The 14,222-nt window shown below is 45.3% G+C and overlaps 4 protein-coding genes across 4 annotated transcripts; 1 reads left to right on the top strand and 3 right to left on the bottom strand.

The window, feature by feature from the left end:
- Positions 1 to 2,056: 2,056 nt before the first annotated feature.
- On the bottom strand, positions 2,057 to 3,048 carry TRUGW13939_06406 (uncharacterized protein; the record flags this gene model as incomplete). The annotated part of the gene is made up of 3 exons (XM_035489559.1): positions 2,057 to 2,344; positions 2,874 to 2,900; positions 2,959 to 3,048. 3 exons carry the CDS (start codon positions 3,046 to 3,048, stop codon positions 2,057 to 2,059), a joined length of 405 nt encoding a protein of 134 aa, XP_035345452.1.
- Positions 3,049 to 3,955: 907 nt separating this feature from the next.
- On the top strand, positions 3,956 to 4,609 carry TRUGW13939_06407 (uncharacterized protein; the record flags this gene model as incomplete). Its single annotated transcript, XM_035489560.1, has 2 exons — positions 3,956 to 4,086; positions 4,141 to 4,609. 2 exons carry the CDS (start codon positions 3,956 to 3,958, stop codon positions 4,607 to 4,609), a joined length of 600 nt encoding a protein of 199 aa, XP_035345453.1.
- Positions 4,610 to 5,219: 610 nt separating this feature from the next.
- On the bottom strand, positions 5,220 to 8,033 carry TRUGW13939_06408 (uncharacterized protein; the record flags this gene model as incomplete). The annotated part of the gene is made up of 4 exons (XM_035489561.1): positions 5,220 to 6,827; positions 6,913 to 7,348; positions 7,478 to 7,501; positions 7,564 to 8,033. The coding sequence occupies 4 exons, from the start codon at positions 8,031 to 8,033 to the stop codon at positions 5,220 to 5,222; spliced, it is 2,538 nt and encodes an 845-aa protein (XP_035345454.1).
- Positions 8,034 to 11,312: 3,279 nt separating this feature from the next.
- On the bottom strand, positions 11,313 to 14,032 carry TRUGW13939_06409 (uncharacterized protein; the record flags this gene model as incomplete). The annotated part of the gene is made up of 9 exons (XM_035489562.1): positions 11,313 to 11,402; positions 11,456 to 11,648; positions 11,708 to 11,945; positions 12,010 to 12,271; positions 12,331 to 12,420; positions 12,473 to 13,315; positions 13,390 to 13,487; positions 13,554 to 13,940; positions 14,026 to 14,032. The coding sequence occupies 9 exons, from the start codon at positions 14,030 to 14,032 to the stop codon at positions 11,313 to 11,315; spliced, it is 2,208 nt and encodes a 735-aa protein (XP_035345455.1).
- Between the last annotated feature and the right edge of the window lie 190 nt (positions 14,033 to 14,222).

Raw genomic sequence — 14,222 nt, forward strand, 5'->3', positions numbered from 1 at the left:
GCTCAACGACTGTTTTCACTACACTTGTGGAAAAGAAAAGAATGCGGGGTAGCGTAGTACAGATCGACTTCAAGTCTGGAGAACAGCAAAAAAGCGTCAATCTCCAACAGTTGACAAGAGAATGTTTAAAGAATAAAGCTGAGTTCGGGCTACGTCGCCTGTTCTTGCGGTCTCCACCCGATTTATCAGCGATGTTCAGCGGCCAGCCTTGCTTCTGACTGGCCATATAACCCCACTTGATTAGTCACCGGCTACCGTGGCTCGGGATTGTGAAGTCCAAATAAGGTTAGCGTTCCCGCGGAGCGGCGGATCTTGTATGACTGATACGTAGTAGCATTTAGTATATTTTGAAGCATATAGAAGTGCCGTGAGGCTGAATTTGACGCGTTGTGCAAAATATAAGAGTATTTACGAGGATTTCTAGATATTCTAACCAAGCTTCAAGTGAAATAAGTTGCTCAATATTCCGAGCCGTTTTGTGCCTGATGGACCTACTGCACGGGTACATGGAACTCAACTAACATGTTTTGTATACTAAGTGAATGTATCGTGCTCTTTTGCGTTGAGTAGCATGATGAGCAAATCATCCCTTTTATTTTCCATCTGCTTTCGCGTCAGTTATTTTCTGCCGCGGTAGTCGTCTCTCTTATCCACTTATTTTTCAACTCATCAGTTAACGCAGGATCACGGTCAGCATACCAGCTCATAAAATGAGGTAGGAACTTTGAAGCGTACGACTCGGCACCACTGGTTCTCCTTCCAAGATGTAATAGCGTAGACGGGCCCATGACGCCCCACCGAAGCTCGGGTCTGTATTCCATCGCAGTCTCAATATCGGTAGCATCCGCTGTCACCGTAAAATAGTTTTTGAGACATTTTGACATTTTTGAACGTCTAATAAATTATATACGTATCCATAAAACTACAGTGGCGCATGTGTAGTTTTTGGGAAATGTCTACAAATAAAATACGGCATAAAACCCCCCTGAAACGTATCCTGGTGGTGTTTTGATGGTATCTGGGAACCCCCAATTTCTTCTATTGGTATACTTCTTCAATTAATATATACAAGTGATATAACTTTCCTCAAAAACACACGGACAGACCATGTCAATAAAAAATCAATCCCAACTAGAACCTAACCCATCAAAGGGGTATAAAAGAACGAAGTTCGGTGGAGGGGGTGAGCCGAGGTAGCTAAGTAGGGGGGTAGTAAATTATCACGTCGGTGACGACGTAGAGCCAGCCAGACCATCGCCTCATCTCAATTTCCGTCAAAAACGCTGTTGCCTCATCCTTTCTATCGAGGAAGAACTATGGGTGGCCCTTTCTCCTGATAACCGGTATACGTTTCTCGCCCTGTACCAAGTGGTTGGTCGTATTATCGAGATATGCGTGCAACCGGTCCATATCCGCTATACAGAGAAGAAATGGCGTTGGTGTAGCCACAATATGGAAATCAACCTCACCAATTGGGGTCTTGACAGTGACCGCTCATTCGAATCTGATCTGGCCACTGACACCGAACCGGATTGAGACCTCGCGCAGGGTCGTTATACCACGATAGGCTCGTTGTAAAGCAGCCGCTTGCCGCTTTCCGGCGGTTGACACTTCCGCTGCACCAGTATCTGGGATTACCCCCTAGAATATCTCTCTATCCTGGTGATACAGATAGAATTGGGTCAACGGATGAGTCACCGATTCCTCTGGCTGTTGCACCGCCGCCACATCTGGTTCTGGAATGAAGTTATTCTCAGATGGTTTATCCGATGGTTCTGCACGTATGGGTGCGGAACTACAAGTCTTATCGGACATGCCTGACGGCAAATTATCCTCGATATCCAATCGGTCGGTATTAAGGCATCCTATTCTATGCCCGAATGCTTGATCCTGCAGGCGTGCAACTGCAAAATATGCCGCTGAGCCTCTATCACCGTCTTATGTTTCCTCGTCATCCTGTTCGCTATCCGAGGTTGTATCTCCTTCTTCGAAGAACGTCACAAATGCTCTATACCCTTCATTTGAGGCCTTTCCCTTGCCTTCGAACCGTCGAGATTTATTCCCCGGGGTCTTCATCGTCTTGAGAAATAAACGCACTGTCATCCTCATCGGGTGTATCCTCCTCATCGCCGTCATGCTCATCCTCCTCGTCCTCTTCATCCACCACCTTCTCACTGGCTGGACGCATCTTCCGTTTGCGGTGCCTAGGCGTGATAGACTCCAAGATAACAGGCTTCGAGAGATTGTCGGAAGCAGGTGGTTCCACGTAATGGACGAGAGTATCCTTTAGACGCTCTTTTGACAGGGAGCGAATGTCATCGTAGGAGACATCAGAGGCGTGGTCCTTGAGTTACTGCGACACACAGTATACAGGCTCATTCTCAGGACGGAGGAATTGGGCAGTATTCCTTCGGGCTTTGGTGATCCGATGGCATACGAGTGCCCCGAGTGCACATGACAAAAATAATATCAGCAACCAAAAACGCATAGTTGCGGCAGCAGACGACGCTGTCAAAAGAGAGCGATATAATGATGCCCCCCCAACACGCCGAAAAGAAAATACAACGCGTCTACCAGGTACTGTCGCCATAAAAATATCAAGAATATGACCAAGATACTATAATCCCCACTAAGGGTCCCTTTTTGGCAGGGTAGTAATTCCCAGGTCGATAGAATAATAATTGGGACTGAGTCGACTGGGGCATAGAGCCGCCAGACCAGATTCACAATAAGCGTGCTATAAGATATCAGTCAGAAAGTATACCAAGGAGGCCAACAGAAAGATAGATATGTACCAGATTGTTTGTTTGGCTGATATTCTTAAAGGGTGGGTGATTGACTGAATATCATCCGTCTTTAAGTCTTTCCAATACCAGAACTTCCACGTTCTGGTATTTTTTCTAAAAATATATCAATAAGCGATTAGACTGAGAAGAACACCAGAAGAGTATATCATACATTCTCCAGGCTGTCACCAACGCAAAGATGATTGATGCGTAACACTTTCAATTTGACATTATTTCCGATGTCGATCTCATCAGATGGCATGGCTGAGGAGGTGGTGGTATGGCTGGCGGAGGGGAAGACGCGACAGCACTATAGTCCCTACTGGAGGGTCCCTTTCTGGTAGGGTGGTGATTTTCAGGTTGATAACGTAGAAGTGGAGGAGTAGCAACGCGTCTGTCAGGAACAGAGAAAGATGGGAAGTAGTCGAGTTGGACTAAGCCGAATTCGTGAGTTCGCGTTTCGCGCCAGTGGAGCTTCGTCACGTTACTGTATTACATAAGCGGTATGGTAGTAGGTCGTCGAGGCTGCGAGTTTATACGCGAAAAAGTGACATTAATGAGAAGTTGTACTCCGTCTAGAAGATCGAGTTAGGGCTTGGTGTCTCATGTGGATCTTACGTGCTAACCACTTTTAACTGCAACATGCCACGTCGACCCGCATTATTATACGATAATCCACATAATGGAGGATACAGTTTGCGCCAGTAACGCACAGGCCATATACGTTATCAATATTAAATAACTAGTTAGAAGTTATTATTATCACTAATGCAGTAGCCATTGATAAAGGTCCATGATTAATTGTTACGTACATACCTAGGCTGCAGACATCGAGAGCCGTCTATACTGAGAATCAAAAATCAGAACCATGGATATATCACTGATGACCTGCGTGGAACCTGCTGCCTGCGCTCGTGCATGGTACTTAACCAACTCCCCTTACCTCCCAAGGGAATTCCATCGTCTAACTTCTGTTCCTTTTACAATAACTAGTGTCTTCGCGATAAACACTTTCCACTCTTTTTGACTTTTCAAACGTCCCTGTTCTCATTCAGAGGTATCGACATTAGCACACCTGCTGCTTCCTTTGCTAACCGGCTTGACAGTAGCGATCGGATTTTCCAGCGGTTGACAATTTTTATGACGCCTACTTTCGTACAACAGCAAAGATGTTCTCGCAAATTGAAAGAAAACTTCTCGATCGTGGCCACGTCCAGGAGGCTATCACGGTACTGCAAGTCGCCAAATTTGCGACGATTCTCTTCCCACCGTGTTGGATTGGACTTGCTGGTAAAGTAAGGTGGGCCTATGAAATGGGGCTGATGAATTTTGAAGGCATGAATTTAATTCTCGCCGAAGTTGCCGATATACAAGATGTAAATCGTCTTGAGAAACTACAAAAGCTTAATGGAAGCCTGACAGCAGAGGAGACGGCAAAGCTTGAACTAGCCCGGCGTCAAGTATTAAAGCATGAGCAGTCCTGGTGGTCCTTTATTAGCCGGTATCATCATCACCTATATAAAAAGCCCACGGGTTGTTTTGCTCGACAGTTTGATATCCTCCATAGCGGCTGCTTTATACCCACTCAGGAAGCAGCCCAGATGGCATGTAAGAGCCTTGGTGGTTGCTGTGCGTATAGCTGCAATTGTTGCTACCGGGATAGAGGCTCATCCAGAATGCCTGGTGTGTTAATGCATTGCGTTAAAAATTGTGTCTGTTGCTCACAAAGAAGGCCGCCTGAATCTGCTACCGAAATGGAATGGTCAAAAGCCATGCGTGTACTTGTTTCTGATTACTATGGTCGCAATAAAATTAGGTTTTAAGATCAGGGAGGGTAATACCGGGAAATTGTTCAATGTTCTACGACCTTGGCGCGATCACAGAAAATTCGCCTATTTCAGTGTTGGTGAAATGAAGGGAACTGTTATAGATATCACTATGTAGCTAATTTATGGGTGTAGTGATATCTTTAAATATGGATTGTTGCAAAACTTTTGATATATGTATGTTTATATTTCTTGATGTGGTGCAAATTAACAATTTATATAGAAATCGCTTTAAAAGTTCTATTCTAATTACAAATCGAAAAGCTGTGCTCAAGTAAGAGGAGACAAGCCTCTTGCGCGGGGGACGATCTCCAGGATCCTTTGGAATAAATCTTCAAGAGAAGGATAGGGTACTAAATACAAACTTTGAATTTTCATAATATCCAAAAATATTAAGAAATTACCTGGATATTACATATATACATGTAAAACGCCCATGTGCATAAGCAGACTATAAAATAAGCACTTGCCACCTACAGTTATTTACGCGCTTCAAGAACGATGAAATGAAGTAGAAGAGCTAAAAGTACAAGTAATAGAGATCATATGTGCAACAAAAAAGTACTAGGACTATAGTAGCTCTGCTCGACTCTCCAAACGTCTGGTCTCATACAGTACCTAACAAGTTCGTGTCGGAAGAGACAAATTCAAAAGCCTCCTGTAGCATGTTCTCAAATTTCTCGGTAGATAGCCCAAGCAACTCATTACTGAGTATTTCCATGCATTTCTCTCCATCCCAGCTTCTAAGTAACGATTTAAGAAGATCTCGCAAATTATATTCTCCCTTCTTTTGCATGATTTGCAGCGTTTTGTCGAGATCCTCTTTCCTCAGAGCCATTGTGAGATGATGAACCTTGAAAAGATCGATGAGTATCTCACTCTGTGATGCTAAGAAATCATTGAGACGTTTAACTGTTACGCCTAGGCATCTCATTTGGAAGGAATGAAGGTTTGGACTGAGGCCCTCCCAAGTTTCTAAAGATCGCCAAGTGGCATCTAGAAGATCCATCCCCTTTAATTCCTCGAGCAAGTCTTGAATCTGTTTAAGCTGTATAAAGTCCCCACCGGAAATAACATTGGTAGCGCGGTACATCAAATCATCTATATCCGCAAGAGTCAGTTTGCTAACCTGGCCTGGAGGGGCCCAGAATGAAGAGCTTGGGCTCTCAGCTCTTTCCCTGTCGGACTTTCGTTCTGATCGAAGCTTTTCTCGATAAATATCGTCGTAGTCATGAGAACAGGCACTTTCACTTGCTTCATCGTCGGCGTTATCTTCCTCGGACATATCATTAGAGTCTTCTGAATCTGATTCACTGCTCGAGGATGATGTGATGTAGGACTCGTCATTATCACCTTCTGAGTCCCAGACCGTTGCATCATAACTCCTGCCATGGAATGATTCGATCGTTCTATAAACGAAATATTCCGGAAAAAAGCCACTATCAACGTCATCACGGCCAGCATCAGACGCATTTAAAGCTTTATTCTCTGGGATATGAGACGTGTCAGGATTAGTATCCTGTGTTTCGGCGTTCAACATAACACTCTTTATCAGTTCTTCAAGTTCACCGATGCCACAATCCAGTGTATTATCTTCACAACCCAGCTTGTCATCTGCCTTATTATTTCCTTCAGCTTTGGCTGAATAGACAATTGGAAAGGTTTGTTGGCCACCTGGACTTTTGGCAGCGCTTTCATCACCACTGCGAGTGGTTTCCTTATCGACCAAAGTCCTCGGCCCGGATTTCATAGCTTGAGCTGAGCGAAATAGACCGAATTTAGGCCGCCAGTCCTCTCGGTGAGCCCCGAAAGGCTTCCTCTCATCATGGCTTGGTAATTTAATTCTGATTCTTCTCTCGCGAAAGGGGATATATACTGCACCCTTAGTCTTGGTTATGGTACTGGGAGCCCTAAAAACATCGGTTTTATGTTGTGAAGAAAATAGACCACTTCCAATACTAGAAATCGTCTTTTCAGTTCCGGCTATATTAGGGCTTTTGAATGTCTGATTTCCTTGTGGTGCTGTCCTGGATAATATAGTACCAATTGGAGATGGTAGAGAAAAAGAGACTGCAGATCGAATTTGGCTTATGCATGATGAAATTTGAGGTTTTAGAACTCTTGCGGCCCAAAATGTCATATTTTGGACAATTTCGCGCAGGGCTACTATGCACCAAGTTGCCGTGAGCGTACCAGCCCATATGCATATCATTCTCTGTAGCCCGTTAGTATAACAAAAGGATTGATTTTAACAATCCATCTCATTCATGTCTATTTTCTATCCGAATGGTGAAACTCACAGTTAAGGGTTTGGGTGTTTCAGATTCCGAGAATGAAAGCCACACCCGAATTTCAGGACCAGAGCATGTGAAAGTAATAACCGGGGGAATTTTGACTGTTGTTTCTGCCCAGGGGGACTTATATAGATGCCTCAGGATGTCCAAAGCAGCATGGGCCCCATCGGCGGCTCGGCAGTAACATAATTCAGCTGGCTCTGTGGCAGATTGCACCTCTACCAATGCCCACGGAAAACATATCAAATCGCGTCGTTCCAACCTTTGACTTTCGGTTATGTGCGCTTTTAATGTTGAAGGATGGACAGTAGGGAAGGAGATAATTGGAGCCAGATCACCGAGGTCGTTGATAGAGAAGTTTGCTACGCACTCATTGCGATTGAACCCAGTTGGCGTCTTCTCAGTAGTGAATATGCACGGGAAATCCGTAGGTAAAAGTCGGCTGAAGAGCGTCTTCAGAGATTTGGTTCAGCTTCGAAAGACCTGCCCAAGGTATGGTTTTCTCTCTGAAGAGAAGTTTATTAGTTTTGAATGTATGCCTTAGATATTTGAGAAGGATGTGCCGACATACAGAGACCAAGCGTCAAAAAGTTTACTGTAAGACGTATTGTCAGTCGCACGACACGAATGAAGCTATCGGCATGAGGTCTAACTCACCCATGTTTTGAGGTTTGTATAGCCGAATCTTCGAAGCTTTGAAATATATAAGACCGCAGAAAATCCTCCCACGTCTCCTGGGAAACTTTTGCTGCAGCATACTCTCGACCCATGCGGGCTATTTTTGCTACTTGTTCAAACTTATCCTCTGTTGCCTTGATCTCTCTGGTCATGGATTGGACGAGATTATGGGGAATAGAGAAAAAAACCGATTGGGGTGGAAGGACGCTGTAATCTGCCTTTATCATATCGACAGATTGCTGCTCCTTTTCAAATAGAGATTTCAGACTACCAGGAACTTGAATGTCATGGTCTAAGAGAGCCTCTCTTATGTATTCCACATGTTCAGGTACCTGGACCATGTTTTTTCCATCGAGTTTGTTGCTGTGGGGTGAAAAGACGTCTTCCGAAAAGGTGATTCCGTGCCGTTCTAACAATATCCGTTCGAGTGTTAATTTGCGTGACGACATGTTGTGGATTGGTGTGAATATGTAAATCTTGTTGGCTGACGAGGATGCTCATGGCAGAGTAAAAGAACATTGGGGCTTGGTTGCAATGAGTTACCAGCGGATTCTTGATCGGTGGAATGATGGCGCTTTAGGCGCATGCAGCTAATCAATTAGTGAACGGCCCCGTCCGACCCCGATGAAATAAATGACCTTTAGTCATGTTTTGGTGTCGTAACGTCTCCGACACCCTGAGGAAACCCGATTTCATCTGATATAGTAAATCTTGATCAAATCTGAACGGTTTGAGTATGAATTGAGTATGCTATAACTAGCACTCAATAAGTACGTAGTAAATGCTCGTCATGCCGAAAGGATGAAGTACAATATTGATGATGTCGCGTAAAAGCAGCCAGGAGTTGTGACAGATGTCATTGATAACATTGAAACCACATAGTATTATTCTTCAGTAACTTAAAAGGTTTATCAATTGATAAGTATATAAGCCGTAGACTACATACACCTACATAATATTCTTACTGGCAACCTAAACTATTACTTCTATTTTATATAGTAGCTTCGAACATTGAAATGACATGCCAACACCTGAAGTCATATCCGATCAATCAATACCGGCATAATGCATCATCGTGAAATTTTAGCTGTATCTCTTGACAATATCCACCTCGTGTTTTATCCAAGCGCCTCTCGAATACGCAGTACCTAATTCGTGGGGGGGCTATGCATATCCCGGTCAGTAACGATGATTGGTTCTAACAGTGTGACATCTGCAGACAGTCTTGCAGATGGCACGTCACATGTAGGAAGGCTCCATGAACCGTTCTAAATATTCTCATTATTTAAGTCTATAGATTCAATCTCCTCCTTGGAGTAGCATATGACCGAAAGGTCGAAATATCCAAGCTCAAGTGACAAACTCTTAGGAAGGCAAACAAACAATGAAGTCAATCGTTATTGTATGGTAAGGAATACCCGGAGTTCGTATTTATTGCCATGATCATATGGCTTATGCCTTGGTTTTGTGTAATTCTGATAAATAGAGCAGGTCTTCACAAACTGGGCAGCCTCTTTCGTTGCTCTCTGTATGAAAATCTGTCTACTCTTTTCACCAGTTTGTCTGAGCCGCCGCAGCCTAGTTCGTCGTGTGCCATTTCGAGAATCTTACGACTAACTTATCTGGTATGCAAAGGCTTCCTCACCCTGCAAAGTCCATTGGATATAACGGGCCATTTTCCTGGATCTGTTAAGGCAATTGGGCACTTTTCCTCCTGGCGTCTCTGCCAGCTTTCTCTCATCTTACAACTGGTCAATGATTTGTGACCACTTCTTATCCTTTGTGTAACTAGTTACGACTTTCCTACGTGCCGTTTCAACCAGTGAAGTCGAGTAGATCAGATCGGGTTATATCTCAGGGGCGTCTCAATTATACACATCGATCTCCAACAGCGGTGCGTTTGGTGCGGTGTTCGGAGAGGATTAGTTCGATCTGAAATCTCTGTATCTATTGCAATGCTAATGCCAGTCAGAATATTCGAGTTCACGAGAACTATCTTTTCCAGATCAGTTAGTTCAGATGCGTACCACTCTGAGGCCGCTCCTTTCAGAGGCATGTAGATGCGTGTGAACTCTTTTTTCTTTGTGTGCAATATTTCTGACTACCGTACAGAATATATGATCATCCTGATAGAATATTTGGTAACTTATTGTTGCTACTGCTCCGGTGGCACACAGACCATGCTCTTCAGATCGGGGTAAACGTGAACAATCTCATATTGTTTCCAGTTTGTCGGGTCAGCCGCCCGCGAGGTCCGAAATAGGAAATAGGAGACAGGGACCAGGGCACCTGCTGTTGTTTCAGGGCAGCTCGAGGTCAGCTGATCAAGGCTCACAATCAAGACGCCTTCTGCCCCTCTTTCTATTCTTCTCCCCCCCCCCCCCCCCCCCTCTCTTCCTCCACTCCACACACTCATTTTAACCCAGCATTCATTGCATTTCACATTTCTCCGTTTATCGTTTTGTAATTTCTAGCATCAACTAGTGCTTGTTAGTATTCTGGAACCCCTTTTATCCTCTTGAGAATGAGAACTTCTGGCTAACTGGATATAGTTTCGGACCCCGTGAATCACTATTCTACCGCAGCCGTTACCACACCGACATACTGGAAATGCCAGATGACGGATGTTGTAAAAATCGGCGCAATCAAAATCGACCTTAGCGGGTGAGTCTATCAACACATCTTGGTGATCTTTCACGCTGGAGATTCTCACAGTGTGTGATTCAGCGAAGGCCGCTACATCTCGGTGGCCGTGGTCGCGGTGTTCGGAAGCATGGGCCATCTCTCAATAGCGATCGCCCTTGCGTATGCTTTGAAAGCATATTCAAAGTAAGGATTAATTCTTTCTTTGTGGATTTTCTTTTCATAAGGAGCGTCTATTAATAGATCGAGCAGGAAATCCACCACAACCGCCGTCGATCCTGAAGATGCTTCCTAGTTAGTATTCGTTCTTGTTGATGTGGATTTTCCATTTACAAGGAGCGCATATTAACAGACCAAGTGGAAGATCCGACAAAGAAGCCAGCGACAAAGAAGCCAGCGAACGTCGAGAACCAGGAAGTTCTAGAAACGGAGACTGCTGCCGAACGCTCTGGATGGTCCATATAATTTTCCATACCCCAGATGACTACTACCGATCGCTTCGGAAAGTCTATCCTATTTTTTATGCCTTAAGGAGACCGCTACAGACTACTCTCGGACTACTACATCTATACTGCAGTAGAGGAGCTACCTACCTTTCATGTTCAATAGCTTGGCGGCATTGTCTCTCCTACATGGAGACTACGTGCTGATCTAATTGTTTGTATATGAGTTACATCTGATTTTTTACTTAGTATGGGTTAACCAATCTGTCTGGTGTATTTCAATTTGCGGCGGTTTTCAAATGTAATTAATTAGGGAGGATGGGCAGCGTGAAGTGAAACTGTTATTAGTCCCAGATGCCTTGGATATCCGTATTCATTGGTTTCATCTATATCAATTTACTCTTATCTATACACATGATAGTAATTGTGATAATGCTAGTAACCCGAAACGCTTCGTGTCGTGTCGTTCATTTTCTACCCGGTTTTAGGATTTTTTAATTCATTATATTTTAAGAATACATTGCTTGTCATAGCTCAGAGCAGGGCCATCCAGCCGTTTCATATCGCAGAACATCACCATAGGCTTAACCATAGGCTCACAGCATAATCCTAGATAAGTTTTCGGTATCTGGAGCGCGACTCTCAGCGGTGGCTAACAAGCCACTTGTTTGCTTTATCCCATAGCTTGGCGTCCTTGAATTCGTTTGGCGCGTTTTGAGAAGCGGCGTAGACCTATTGGGGAAATGTTAGAAAGAGTTCGTATATAAACAAGCTAGTCAACGTACCGCGTCCCACAAAGCAAATGCAGTGTCCAGGTTGTCCTCAAAGCTCTCGCTATGTTGAAACCACTCCTTGCCCCTGGCCTTGACTTCTTCACCGGTCTTGGGTGACGATGATTCTGGCTGGAGGAGCAAGTCGTCGAGGTACGTCCGAACAGCAATTCCCAGGCCGCAGTCGTTGTCCTCAATAAATGGTAGCCTTTTGCGAGAAAGAAACAATATTAGTAAAATGTGTTACATCAACAAGAGTGTACTCACTTAAAGCTAAGAGAAGTCAACCCTTCGTTTCCAATGTTCCGGTCCACTTCGCCGCCCAGGAGCATTGAAGTCAGCACTACTTCAATAAGATCTCTTAGAGTTCGGCGAACAGCAGAAATCAGCGAACGGAAGGAAAGGAGCTGTCGGCTCAACGGCCCCGAGTAGCCAATTGGCTTGTGCTTCAGTTTTCCGATGCATGCGACCCGGGATACCAGCAAGTTAAATGACTTGTCTTCTTCTACAGAATAATTAGCAAACATTCACGACGTATGAAACAAGACTAGGAATGATAAAAGTTGTACCTGAACCTCGCATTGGACCACCAGAGTGCTGGGGGAACCAATCTTTGGGCCCAAGAACCCCCAAACGCAACATTTCGACAGCGACGAAGATCGATTCTACAGTCTGAATGTTGAGTGGAGTCCCGGCTGCTTCGAGTGCATCGACAGCCTTGTTGTAGCACGACCCCCAGCTTGTAAGCTCATGTTTATCGTTGACGTAACCGCGAAGCTGCAAGAAACCTAGAATGGCCTGGTGCAAGATTTCATCCTCCGATGATAAAGGCTACGAGAGCACAAGAGTCAGTTGTCGTTCAATTGATTCAGGAAGGGAAAATCTCATACACTAGAAGACTCTTTGGAAGCGAAAGTCGTAGCAACAAATTCAGGGTCTTTCAAGCTTTCCGTGGCAAATTTTAACGATACTCGGGGAGCCTAGAATACAAAAGTAAGCACATATACATGTAATATAAAGGAGACTTCTCACCTCAAGTTTAGCCAATTTGGAGGGTAGTTTTTGGTGGCTGATTTTCCAGCTGCGGATGGTATCTCTGACTGATGGGGTGTTCTTGAGTTCTATAGTGCGGCCAGGATTGTCTTCATACCACAGACGGACGTTGATATTTTTGGTCTGGTAGAAGCGATGGAGGCAGTTGGAGAGCAAGCAGATGGCTTGCTCCCGAATTGGCATGAGAAGCTGACCGGTGAGACGGCGGTAGACCTCAGAATCCTCGACACCAAATGGCAAAGATACTGTTAATTGGCCAGAGGTCAAATTATTGGGAACAGTTGGGCCCAGCAGGCCTCTGGAAATGTAATAGTATAGCTCTTCAGGGAGGCGTTGGCCAATCAGCTCGTGCACATCTGACGGGGCCGAGTCCGGCTCTAGCGGTCCGACTCGTCCTTCACGGTCAGTGATGACATGATGTTTGACGGACAAATAGGCGCGCTTGTAGCGGTCGAGGTAATCCAGCTCCTGTACCCGGCGGTCTTCTTCGAACTGAGAGCAAAGAGCAATGGCGTTGCGGCCCGCGCTATTGAAGATATTCAATGCGTCACGGGCGTTCCACGAACGTCCAGGAAAGGGACTGGTTTCAAACGGCGGGAAAGTACGAAGGAACGGGCCTCCCAAAAGAAGAGCAAAGTCGAGAAATTGTTCATTTGTAAGACGGCCGAACTCCTCCTTGCAGTTTTCCTTAGATACCCAGTAGAACTGACTGGACTCCAGATCGAGTCGGATGATTAGTTTCTCGACGTCGAAAAGGAACACGTCGGTAGAGCCCCAGACGAAGTCGATAAAAGGCTTCGGAGAGCTCTCAAAGTGCTTGAGCTATAATCAGACAACGTGGTTAGCGTCACAGAAATTTTGGATGAATTTGGGCTCGTCGTTTGTGAATGGCATACCTGGGCGGCAGCGCTGTATGGCGCAACAAAGAAATCAATTCCATTCTCATGCAAGATTTTCTGCAGAAATCGATAAAGCTCTTCAGGCTTAGGGGTGCCTATTCCACGATACACATCAGCAACCTGCCCGGATATTCTCACTATTTCTTGCTCGTCAGGCTCACCTGCGTTGCTGAACGCATCAACCACCTGGTCAGCTTGCTGCTGGTCATATAAATCCCAAGCCTGCTCAAAAGCACGCGCAGACTCGGCGCGCGTAGACTCTGTACGAGAGCGGTTTTGTGACTCCTCCACACCGAATTGCAGACCGTCGAAAACAAAAGTGACGCTGATGCCCAGCTCCTTGAGCGCGCTAAGTTCTCGCTCGATATTAGCTCTGAGAGCAAACGGAAGGCCACCGAGGGCGATCAGGAGGGGTTCGCGGGTCGAGTGATGGTGAAGGTGCTGGTGCAAGTAATAAGTGGCATCGATGCCAATCACGGTGCCTTTCAGGCTGGAAAGAGCGAGGGTATACGGACGGTTTGCAGCCCAGTCATCCAGCGCACGAACGGCTGCAGAAGTCAGTTTTCCCGGTGTCCTTTTGTATGTATTTGGGACATAGTTTTCGGGCCCATTGGAATCACGAAGGGGACGTACACGGCATGATGAAAGCTGGAGCTGTTGAGCAATGTCAAACGAAATGCAAATGCGGGCGCCGCAAAGAAGTCTCCAGACTCTTGGGAAAGAGGGAAATACCGGCACAGCTTCTTGGACAGCCGGGGTATGCTGCGCAGCGGTGTTTTCAATATGGATATAAGGCCAGAAAGAACAAAACACGAACAAGTAACGATTGA

The sequence above is a fragment of the Talaromyces rugulosus genome, chromosome III, assembly GCF_013368755.1.
Source record: "Talaromyces rugulosus chromosome III, complete sequence".
Lineage (NCBI taxonomy): Eukaryota > Fungi > Ascomycota > Eurotiomycetes > Eurotiales > Trichocomaceae > Talaromyces > Talaromyces rugulosus.